Raw genomic sequence first — 12,685 nt, 5'->3', positions numbered from 1 at the left:
TTTGCTTTGTTTAAGTCTATGGTTTATTTCAAGCTTTGTCCTCGATTGCCTTGCAGATTGTTGTGGTTTGTGTTCCCAGTTTATCTGATCCTGTTCCCATGTTCAGCTGTTCATTTGTCTTTATCACTCAATTCAAGATAGACACACAACTGGCTCTGCCAGTGGGCAGTAACTTTACCTGAAGAAAGGGCACGTGTGCCTTCTCGAATGGCAGCCGTTTACCTCAATCCAGTGCATGGGCTTTTGCTATAAACCCTAGGCTCCTCTATGGGTAGTTTTCAAGAGTTGTCTCACTCTATCTTCATGCCCACTTCAAGGTGGGACCTCTGGCTGTTCTTGAGGAACAAAGTCTATCTACTGACTTTTAGGTCTAGGAGTTAGCCCTCATAGCCTTATATGCACAGCAAGTCATCAAGGTCCAAAGAAATGTCTTAGCTGTTCCTCTATTACTTAGTGTGCTTTTCCTGCTATGGACGGTCGTTGTATGACTTGTGTCTTGGAGCAGCTTTAGGGGAAAAACACCACTGGACATCCAGAACTCACGTACGTGTAGCTACTATAACAAGAAAAGCCATGAATTCCAGAGCTTTTGGGCTAAAAGAAAAGTATTTCATATGGAATAGATATGTTCAATGCTGTTGTTAGTATTCAGATTAAGAACAATAAAAATGAAAATTGAGCTACATTTCACTAAAAGAACACAAAAAAATCATCTGTACTTATATGACAGATGAAGCTGACATCTCATTTCCATATCCCAGTCTTCTAAAAAAAAAAAAAATCTATACATGCAACCTGAAATATATAGCTGTAATTTTTATAACAGTTGTAAAGATCTTGTGTTTTGAGTGACTTGCCCTTGTAACTTTAGTCATTTGCCATACTATAGGGAGCACAGTCAATTAGGCAGTAATTTGGCACTGCTCCTAAACCTTTTTCTTAGTGTTTGATCTTGAATAGGTGCTGCAGTGATGCTGTGAAACCATAATCTCCAAAGAGAGAACTGAGGAAACAGCAGGAAAGTTGGTGCTTTCATAGTCTTTGCTTAGTATGTGAGATAGATTCCCTCTGTAAATTTTAAAGATTAGGATTGGGCTGAGAATGGTTGTGGGGAAAATTAGCAGTTTAAGTATTTTTTATATCTGTTGCCCAGGACTGATACAACATTGTAAACAAAGCAAATTGTATTTAAGTAAACCTGAACTCTTGTTCAACTGTTCTTTGATTGCAGATGATGTGTGTGACGTTTTGGCCATCTGCTGCTAAGCAGTGGAGGAATGCTATTGTAATAATCAAAAAAGCATTATAGTAATTGCTTGGGGTATGAAGTCAAAGGCAAGAAAAGCTCTGGAGGGAGCTGCGTTGCAGTGTCCTTTTTCTCTACAGAGGTGATCTAAACGTGAGCTAGATGCTGTTCTGACTTTGAAAATAAGAAAGTGCTACTTTTACTTCTGACACATTAAATTTAGTTGAGGTTGATATGAAAAAAAGGAAAAAATCTATAGTTGGCCTTCATATAAATCTGTGCTTAGTGATGCTAGATGTCAAATTAACAAACTTAAATCTAGCTGTTATGCAGTAGAAAGCTGTTTGTTTAATAAACTTCAAAATCTGGAGATAAGTCTTCACCAGGTGATTCTTACAGAAAATTTGAGAGATGGTTCTGATGTTGGAAACTGGATCCAAAATAATTTCTATGCAAGCTGTCTTTGTACAGTATCTCCTGTAATTGTGTTCTAGATTGCAAGTTAAGTGCTGTAAATGTTGAGATTTTCTTTGATATCAAGATCTGAAGAGGTGGTTTGTTTATGCTATAGCCTTTGGTTGTGTACACATCTAGCAGAGAAGGTTTTTATTTGCAAATAGATTTCCTCTTTTTCTCCAGTCTTTGGGGGAAAGTGGTCCTTGCCGAGAGGAAGTACTGGTGGTAACTGGAATATCCAGGTCATCTTAAGGTCAAGTATTTCTCATTATTTTAAAGTTCCGTTCTGTAGTTACTGATAGTTAAAAACGTACTACCTGAAGCTTTGTAACAGGCATTTGCTGAAGCTTTTTTTTTTAATTAACTTCAAATGAATACATCTTATTTACTGTGTCCAGACCTTTATTGTGCAAAGGGCTTCCACGCATTCAGAACATCGACACTATTATTTCTTTTCGTAAGGAGGAAACATGTTGAGATATTGCAGTGATACGTTATTCTGAACAAGTGGAATCTGGAGCACATAAAATCTTGAATGTATGGTGCTAGGAATTTTTTTCCCTCCTTTTTGATATTATATTTTTTGCTTTGTCTTAAGCAGTTGAGTGGACAGAAGATGACATTCAAGTTGTTGCAGCCTGGTAGGTAGCTGGGATTGAGATCTGCTTCCCTGCTGATAAACAGGGAGTGCATCGCTTCAGGTGGGTTGAGATTGGCTCTGTCAGTGTTGGGGGCAGAGAGAAGTCAGCTGGTTGAGAGCGCTGGGACCTATGGAAACATGGAAGGATTGAGGGCCCACACTGTACAGGGTACTTAGCACAATTTCCAGAGGACTTTTTACTACAAGTTGTGGCCTTATTTGGTTAAAATTTATGTTTTAACTCCCTTGCTGTATGCCCTAGCTAAATAAGCTGTACTTTGACTCTTTCCTCAACTTTTCCTTTGCTTCTCTAGTAGCCAAGGAGATAAAGAACATGTTTTTTAGTTGTTTTACCTCCTTCTAGTATTTACTTTGAAAATTAGAGTAGATCTGCTCAGTTCCTAGCACATCTGGAAGCCCTCAGAACAAGAAAGGCGTTGTGAATGAGATCATTTACTGGACACCTTTTTCTGAACTCTCAGTAATATTTTTATGTGATTGGAATTTATTCTGTTGTTTTTAATTGTGTTTCTTCTTACTTAAAATTAGGGTTTTTTCCCTATTGAGAGAAGAGACTGCCTTGACCACTCTCTCAATCTTTTAAATAAATTCATTAAAAAACTGGTAGCTCACCCAGTTTACTGAGTATCTGGTGGGGGGTGAGGAGGCAAGAGAGTACTGGGCTTTAGTATTGGTTTTGTTGTTGTTCTTTTTGATGGATAAGAGCTCGAAATGATGACATTGGCTTGCAGTTATTTGGATAATGCTGGTTTTATTTGGGGGGCGGGGGGAATAAAACAGAGTGTGCAGGATGCCTTCGTGAGAAAGTCACCTCTGGCAGCTTCTTGGAGGCTCCCTCGTGCTAACGGGGAGGGACTGTAGATTAAAACCTCCAGTGTAAGTGCGTTTCCACCATCCTGTCACTTGCTGCTTTGCATTGGTACTAGCTAGTAAGTCCTGTATCTTTAAACGTTGCTAGCGCCCGGTGCCAGCTCGGTGGCTCTGGCCATGCGGGGCTTCATTTAGCAGCCAGGCAGCCTTTCTTGTGAAAAGAGCTCTGTCTTTTCCAGCCTAACCCGTGAAAAGACAAAGCTGTAACACCAAACAAACATACTCCGGTGTACGAATGAGAGAATTGGGGGAAACTGAAGAAGAAATAGAGATACAACATTTGGAAGCAGAAAATGAGAGCGTGCAGATCTCCGTTGCTCAATAAGAGGCTGCCAAAAAGTCAGCGTGACTTGTGAGAAAGTATACTGGCAGGTTTTCTCCTCCTCTGTTTAGGGCTGGGGGGGGCCAGGGAACATAAGCATAACCGTGGACAGCTTGAGATGGTTAGGGTAAACTGCACTTTGCTGGTGTGAGTGGGCCATCAGCTGGCCTTTAGACTGCTTTAACTCTGTGCATGTGTGTGTGTTATTTATACGAATATGTAACTTCACCTTTCTGCCTGTTGCACATGGGTTTTGACAAGTGTGTTTTATCCATTCTAGCTCTCTACAGCGTAAGTTGGACTCTGTATAAATGAGGCTGCATTTTACTGACGCAGACCATGCTTTTATTGATGGGTTAATTTCGGTTTAATTACTCTCCCTAGTAGCGTTCCAGCAGCAAAATTGCATTTGTCTGCTTAGAGGAAACTGCAGTTCGCTAGTATTTGCGAACAAATCGTACTGTGGTGTGCGGCCTTCAAGGATTAAATCCCGAGTGCAGTTCTGATAAACACTGTTTCGCAGTCGTCTGAAGTTACCTCATGGCATAAGGATGGGTGTAAAAGGGGAAAAGCAATATTTTTTGTTTGTTTGTTTGTTTTGGGTTTTTTTTGCTACTAGTAACATCTGATACTCCCCCCTCCCTCTTTTTTTTAAAGTTAGGTGCTATATGGGCTGATGCTTTCTGTTTGAAAGTGTAAAATTACTACTAAAAAAACAAGTGGGGGAGAAGTAAAAAGTAGTTTGATTCGTGTATTTTGTAACATTCACAAAACCCCCAAATAACCCTGGCACAGTGCTCTAGAGACCAAAGTTAAGTTTGCAGCTAATAGTGCATGGAAGAGCTGTACACCAAAACTAGTTTAAAACATCAGCCGAGCGGACATATAAATTTAATGATGAATCTTCCTTCGTTATGTGTGAAAATCTGCGAGTGTTGCCGGTCGCTCCTGGGAGGCTGTGAATGGTTAATTATTCAGCATGGAGTTCTGAAGTTCAGAACTCCTTAAGTACTTTCAGAAACAGATGGGTCATGTGAAATCACATTACACAGTCGTCTTTTGCAGTGCTGCTCTGGACCTTGTTTGTTCTTCACTGTAAGTGACTTTAAACTTTGTTTTTGAAAGGAAGACGTGTTTCTAAGTCTCTGTATACTAGATCTTTTGTTTTAATTCTGTAGGATAATTGTAGAAGTTAATTTCTTTGATTGCGCTGACAGTAAACAAACTTTGGTACAACCCCAGTATCTAAATTGCCAATATATTTTTGGAGCCTTTGTGTATTATGTATATACATTTCTTTTTAACTTTTAGCAAATGTAGTTCCATTCTGGCTTTTTAAAAGATTACTTAAAGAAATGAAAAATGCATGCCCGTATTTTTTTTAATGGTGAACTTAAGGACAGTCTTTTTTCCTCATGGATATATCAGATACCTCCATCTTGTTTTTGGATATACATTCATGAGAGTTCATTCACATTTTTTGTTTAAGTACAAAATTATAATATAAAAATCAAGTTCACTTATATACTGAAAAGGAAGGCATATATACTGCGTATCTGCCAAATTGTTTCGAGAAGCTTATGCATTTGCCACTGAATACAGAAGTCTTTTGGGAATCCTTTTTCCCTTCTGTATGAAGGTACTTCTTCAAGTAACCAAATCACTATTTTTGGTTTATTCACTTTGTTTTTGTGGCTTGTGTTTATGTAGGGAATGCAATTTCTGTCCTCAGGATTTACTACAGCATGAATTGATTTCCAAGAGAGTTTTCCTTTTATACAGTTTAGGGTTTGTTTGTTCTTAATTTCAGGTTGGTAAAGAAAAATAAATTGAGAGAAATAAATAAAACTTATTTAATGAGCAGTCTTTGCATTCGAGAGTACACCACACTGTCACTGAGAAGGGAAAGGATAGGGAGAAAATAAAAATAGCTAGGAAATCAGCAGAGGTGAGGGGAAAATATAAAAGCTTATATTGTGATTGAGATGTCAAAATATTATAGCACAGTAGTATTGGTTAAAGGGCTATTCTATTAATATATAGAAATAAATAGGTGGTAGGATTTTTTAAAGGATTTTAATAATCAAAAGAAAATTTGGGGAGGAAAATCGTGAATGTTCCCATGCCTAGCTACACTATAGATTAAACATTTGTTAGTTTAATTTCACTTTGTACTGTGTTGTATGTACTTCTGTTTATCCTGATCCAGTAAACACGTTTGGGGAGCACTCAAATAAAGACTTGACTTTGCAGTACCAAATGAAATACTAAAATTTATTCACTTTTTTAAATATATGTTAAAAATTTGTGTTTGGTGTTCATTAGGCTTTTACATTTAAACCTTTTACTCCACAAATTAAGCAATTTTTATTTTCTTTGAGAAGATATTTTAGTACGCTGGACATGTCTTCTGTGTTGTCACCACTGATGATATGTTTAAAATATTCTTATGTCCATTACTTGCCCATTTCAGTTACACAGTGCGAGTCAAAAACAATAGTGTGGTTCGTTCCTCTTCTGAGTCTTGTTAGTTTGTAAAGTCTGTGTTGAGAATTTTGACAATATCAAATCAAATATACACAAAAAATACTCAATTTTTAATTTTTGTTCATTTATTTCAGAAGAAAAGCTAAAGCACCTCTTCCTCCATCTGAAACAAAAAACGTTGATGTTTCTCCTTTTGATGACACAGAATCAGTCAACTTCACCATGGAACAGAAAGAGAATGTAATTGATAAAGACATTGAACTATCAGTGGTCCTGCCAGGAGATGTGATCAAATATACTACAGTTAATGGCAGGTATGTTACATAGAATGACATTTTTGTTGAGTCTTGCTTTCTTAGTCTAGCGTGTTTCAGCTTTCATTCAAGCTTAAACCAACTGGTAAAATACATGAGTTGTGTAAGCCTGCATGTTTTTGGATGTGTATGGAACCATGTACTTACAGATGTACCTGTCTTTTGGAAAGACTGCTTTTTGAGATTGAGCATGTCTGTATGGCAGCTACCGAGATGGGTAGCCATGCCTGCTGGTTTTTTCTAGTCACTCCAAATCCCTAGAAAACCACTGATTTGTATGAGTCGCTGGATTTTCTTGCACATATTTTCCTTATTAGACCTAAAGGTGAGTTCCTGCTTCCCACTCAGATTTGAAGTGATACATATTCAGCATTTGCTCAGCACTACTATCTGTAGACAATTGAGTCCTAAAAATGCTGTCATCACTTCAGACAAAAACTGTAATGCTTCAAAGAAACAGTTTCTAGATACAGTTTTGCATAGCTTTGTTTTGAATCAAACATATTTTGTTTAAGCTGCTTTTAATTTGAAATGCATATTTCAGTCTTATAATTGATACTATGGATTGTGCATGTGAGTCCAAAATCACCTTTAGTTCAGAAAGATTGGGGAATTGACTTGTGAGTTGAAATCAGAACTCCTAGGACTTAACGGTGTATTAATAAGCATAGCAGGTCTCCTAAGAAGGCTCCTGTGCAAGCCCTTTTATGGATCAGAGCAGTTTGTTGCTTTCCTAAGCTGAAATAAAGAAACCGTACCTATATTTCACCTATGTTTGTGTATTGCTAGTGTCTCTGAAAGCAAGCAGTCTGATTTTTTTGCTCTGGGTGATGTAAATATGTAGTTATACCGATCTCACCTCTTAATGAGAAAAAGGTTTTGTAGCTCAGGTCTGTCCATGTGTTGTCATTCACTAGAATTGATGAGGTCTTTGCTTAGACATCAATAGCAGCTTGTTCACCAGAGCTGCAGTGAATAAACTTTTGTGGCTGTTGTTTTTTTTCAGCCTCCATCTGATTTTCAGGATAACTGAAATCTGAGGATGTACTTTTTACTTGCAACACATTTTTCTGAAATAATTTGTGACTGCTAAGATGCATTACAGTGTTCTTGCTAGCATATTTTCAGCAAGGAATGTTGCTGTCTGCAAATATAGTGCCTCGCTCTAGTTCTAAAATTTCTTAAATGGTGAGACCCCATATGTCTTCTGTCAGGCACTTCTCCCCTGTCTTTTTCGCTCCCTTCCCCAACCCTTACGAGTGCCATGAGCCCTGTATTTTGCTGTGCTGCTCCGAATAGAGCAGCAGTATGGAATTTTGCATGCACCTTCACTCAGTCGAATTACACTTTATATAATTATTCAGTGTTCAAGAAGGGGTTTACAGGCTTATCAGGAACCACACACATTTCCGAAGCAGATTTTTAATCCCACAGTTAGTCTCTCGTTTGAAGAAATGGTGTGATTGATTTTTTAAAGGGCTCTCTTGCAAATAAGAACCTATATTAGCATTGCTGGGCTCATTCAGAATGCCTCAGACCATCTTTTCTAGTTGTAGTCTGTCTTCATGGTTGTTTTTTGTGGACAAATAGGCAAGATCCCTCTAGAAATTACATGAACAGATAAGCTACTAATTAGTCTTTCTCATTCACAAACAAAATTGAGCAGTTTTAAAGCTTCCAAACTGAAAATATTATTTTACCTCTCATTATTATACTAGGAACAGGAAAACTAAAGTTTTGTACAACCATGTGCAGCCATGTCATATTGCACTAGAAGAAGCTCCTGTGCTGTTGGCAGGTGGAGCTGGGCGGCTTGCCCTCTGGTTTGGAAGTGTGGGTAGCACTATGTCAAGCAAAGTAATGCAGGGTAGCATTTTTAGGACTTTTGCGATTTCAGATGCCTTTCAGAGAGAACTTAGCTTTGCTGAACCTGTTTTCTTAGAGCCCTTTGTGAACCTCCATTTGATCCGTTCTTGAGTACTTTCGGTCATTAGGATATTCTTAATAAACTGTTGGTTTACTCTGTATAGCTAGCTAGTGAATAACAAGCTTTGTGCTATTGCCCTACTTTTCGAAATCTATTGCACTTACATTTGTTGTTAACAAATTCTGGGGGGTTTGGTGTTTTTTGTTGGTTTTGTTCTCTATCAAAACACTATGGCTTTTTCTTTTTAGAGAAGAACATTAATGAATACTTTTGTAAGGAAGGCCATGGAGCTATAGACTTAAGTAATTGGAGATTTATAGGAAGCTAAACTGTATGTAAATTTTGGCTTGTTTGTTTCCATCTCCTGTTAGGAATACTTTTTGTGGCTACTAACAGAATTTTGTCTGTTCAGTGGTGCTTGCCAGGAGTTTCATGACACTAAGACCTTGTTCCTGATGTTTGATTGTGTAAAAATCTCTACTTTTTTTTAAAGTAGCAAGTTGCTAGTTCTCGTGATTGGAGAGGAATTTGGAAACATGATGTATTTTTCCCTTTAACACCAGATCCAGAAAGCAAGTAAAATGAAACATGTTTGTTATGACTTTTACCACCCCAATAATTTTGGGGTACGAGGGAAGACAACTTGGCTTACAATTTTGAATGCAGTGGGGTTGGTAACAAAGTCTGCACCCCCCCCAAATACATTTTTAAAGTTTGTTAGACTTCAAAAATCTGTGAATCACTGGGTGATAAAAGCAATGCTAGTGTGAATACAAAATACTGTGCATTGTTTCTTTTAAACAAAAATCTGTCTGCAGATAATTTTTACAGTTTTCTAATGTTAATTGCTGTCATATAGAGCAAAAGTTCTGCAACAGTAGATATTTGGCGATTGGGTGTCTCTATGACAAACGGAAAGCTAATAGTTTGGAGTAATCCTGAGATTGTAATAAACGTGATACAGGTCTTTACAGTTGAGTTGGTGGGATTTTTCTTCAACATTTCACTCAAGGTAAAAGGTAAGGAGACTTGGAATAGCAGAGTGGTTGTTTTGATGGATGTACTAAGCTGTTAGGAAAGAGGAACAAAAGGATATGTGACTTGCCTTGCTGAAATCTTATTTTATATCATTTTATAAATCCTTCATATTATACAACTTTTTTGACTTAAATTGAGGATGCATTTTCAGAGAATTGGGAAAACTGTCCACAGATGGAAATATTTTTTTAATATGTATCTTCATGTAATAAGTAAGATATCACAAATGTTATTCAAAGAAGAAAAATTAAAGGATTTAACAACATTGGAGAGGGTAATTTCTTCAGCATTTGTCATTTCAAAGGATTTTGGTTAGAAGTGACTAATTATAAAATATGTTTAGGATTTTACTCAAACTAGACAGATTATTGTAAGGTACTACTATGTAGCTGTATTCAGTTTTATTTCTTCTCAGATGCTATAGTAAAACACTTTGATGAAACAAAGCTTGAACACAAAATGATATTGTAAGAATAATAACAAAATGGCACTTTAAATACTTGCAAATATAGAAGTATTTTCTATGCTCCCTGCCCCTGGCCCTCCACTGTTGGTTTCAGATTTAACCTGGTCACAGACCCAGCATGTTTTGATAGATTCTAGCTGGAGTTCATCATTTAACTCTCAGTTACGTTGGGTAACGAGAGGCATCTGCTAGCTACTTTGTACTGTCGTTTGGTCGGGTCGGAATAACCAGAGGAAAAGAGATGCGAAGTGCAGGAGTGCTTAAACAAATTTGTGCTCAGGGATTTCCAGAAAACTGGAAAATGTAATGAAGCTACAGTTGTAGCAAATAAACATTTTTTTGAAATTAGATGGAGTTTTACTGAATATTAGTGATGGAAGCTGTTGAATTTATTGTGATCTATGCATTCCTCTACCTGCAATCTTGGAAGGCCTCAGCAAAAAATACTTTACAGTTTTGGAGAATGTGATTACGAAGAAAGGACCTAGAGCATGTTTTTGTATCTTTGTACGAACATTTTAAAATGTTTCTGTTTAAAGTAGTTGTCAAAGGCCTCTAGACCCTAGAAGGAGACTTAAACTCTGGTGTCATCTGGTCAGGCATGTCATGTTTGGAAGTACCTATGGAGAGCAAATTTGTACTGAATCAGTACCCGCTTTCATGCACTCATTTGCATGCACTGGTCTGTTGCTTGTGAGCAGCTATGTTTCTCACTTATCATTCTGGCACTTCTTGCGACTCCTGCACCACAGCGGTTAGAGGGGCAAGTCCTCACATTGGCATTTCTGTAGAACAGCTTTCTAAGGTCTGTCCGTGTTGACTCTCATCCTGGTAATCTTCTGTTTTCTTACCCTCCACCTGTAACTGAAGGCCAGAGGGATGGCAGCCTTTAAAGCTAGTCAGTGTATAAAAATGCACCAGAAAAAGCTAATCAGTAACTTATTGGATAAGCTGATAACCAGCAAGGTCACTGAAAGTGTTGTCTGCCGCCTTCTCTGGCTCCCCCCCCTCCCCCCGCCTTGGCCCCAGAGAAACATGGGAATTCAGTGAGCTGCCTTCACAGCTCCCTTTATTTTCTTCCTGGGGTGAAAGGTATGCAGATGCTCTGTTGAGGTTTAGAAGAACAAGAAAAAGAGCAGTTCCTTCTAATCAGAGCAGGTTGTGATATGTGTGAGAAAAGAATTGAAATAAGTGCTCTGATATAGCTATGTGTAAAGGGAGCAACAGTTATTTTTTTGCAGTGCTCAATGCATTACTCATGGTATTGCTCAGGCCAATAGGTATCACCTAGATGAAAGCATGGGAATTTTTTCCATTCGTGTATCTATACCTCTTCAGACCATTTGATAGCTGTCCTTTGATACTTTCTGGAGCATCTTTCTTTTAGGTTTTTGGCTTTGTTGTTCCTCCTGCAGCCTTCTCCTAAGATTGTTCTCTTCTGCCATTCAAGCAGGTAGAAACATTCCTCTGGAAAATACCTAATAGTCTGTCTGCCACAACTGGAACTGTCAGTTCTCAGAATGCTTCCACCTTCTGGAAGTGCAGCATGTGTTAGAGAGATTCCAGCCCAGATGCCAAAAGTTAGAAGGAATCTGCAACCTGTCTTTAAGAACAGGTGAAAAAAGGAATTATACTTTAGGGTTAATTAAAACAAAAAAACCAAAACAAAACAGTATTCACAGCAATTTCTAACATTTAGTCATTATTAACTTTTTACACAACCATATCACAAAAAGTCTGTTTTAACTCCCTACATAATAAATGTATTTGTAGTCTTTATGCTATTATCCAGAATTCTGTTCCACTCTTTGTGGAAGCTAACTATCTCCTCATTTTAGTGTGCTACCAGAATAGTAGCATCTGTGAAGAGATTGCATCTAGAATTTAAGATTTCTGATAAAGCCATACTGTCCACACGCAGTATTAATTTCCTTTTAGACACTTTAGTGTTCTTCTCAACATAGCATTTGATTGCTTCACAAACTTTTAATTTATTTTCATAATACCCTTGTGAGACTGAGTAGGTGATAGCTGTCCCTATTTTTAACTGTAACTGAGAGATGCAGAGGATGTTAGAATGAAGTGCTCCTTACCCAACTCTAAGAATCATTGAGGAATGATGAGTTCCAGTGATCTGATAGTATGACAACCTTAACCTTATTCATAATTCAGTTGCACTAACATGCAAAGTTCATGTGTTTTCCTTCCCTTCAGTCTATTTAACATGGCACTCCTACTGTTTAAAGTACAGCTTCAATAATTTCATTCCATTAGCAATAGGGAATGTTGAGCCAATCTTGAAATCTTGTTTCTCATTGAGCACTGAGGAAAAAAAGGGCATACAGTTAGTGACCACATATGAAAAATTTGGCTTGCCTTCTTTTTTGTGAAAAGTGCATCTTTCTCATCATACTGAGCTTCTCAAGGAATGATGTTCAACTACTATATTGTGATTTAGCTGCTGCTTTTAATCTATATTAAACATGGCTTTCATTTTGGGATCCCTAGTACAAGACCACCTTAAACAGTGGCTTCCTCAAGCTTCGTTTGTCTTTCCTTCAAAAGACTCATGCTCAGAGTTTCTGAAAATGAAGTCCCTTATAACCTCACAATGATACCAAAATTTCAAGCTTTAGAAGGAAACTGTTCCTAATGAATAGCAGGGCATTTATCATCCCTGCTACATTTCCCATTAAACATTAAGCTAGGTGGCTTATCTACATCTCCCTGCTGGCTTTGGGAAAAGCACCACTTCATGCAAGCAAAAATTTCCCACTTTGCTCGAGCACTAAGCATACTTCTGTGCAAGCTGGGTTCATTTTCTTTGTAGTGATTTTTGATGTTGAAGACATTTAAAGTTTGTGCCTGACTAATTATTCAGTCATGGAAGGGAAAGAA

General features: G+C 37.7%; 1 protein-coding gene across 8 annotated transcripts in view; it reads left to right on the top strand.

Annotated features, from left to right (window-relative positions):
* COBLL1 (cordon-bleu WH2 repeat protein like 1) overlaps positions 1–12,685 on the top strand; it is a 90,725-nt gene that overhangs the window by 46,378 nt on the left and 31,662 nt on the right. For 7 of the 8 annotated variants that reach the window (XM_064514865.1, XM_064514866.1, XM_064514863.1 and 4 more), the window contains exon 2: positions 6,177–6,356. In XM_064514865.1, coding sequence (XP_064370935.1) covers positions 6,177–6,356 — 180 coding nt within the window. Of the gene's footprint in view, positions 1–4,507; positions 4,651–6,176; positions 6,357–12,685 lie in introns of those variants that run through there. The other variant, XM_026094294.2, reaches the window with a different exon arrangement.

The sequence above is a fragment of the Dromaius novaehollandiae genome, chromosome 7 (assembly GCF_036370855.1).
Source record: "Dromaius novaehollandiae isolate bDroNov1 chromosome 7, bDroNov1.hap1, whole genome shotgun sequence".
Taxonomy (NCBI): domain Eukaryota; kingdom Metazoa; phylum Chordata; class Aves; order Casuariiformes; family Dromaiidae; genus Dromaius; species Dromaius novaehollandiae.
The sequence above is the reverse complement of the archived record's forward strand: the minus strand, read 5'-3'. Positions and strand labels throughout refer to the sequence as shown.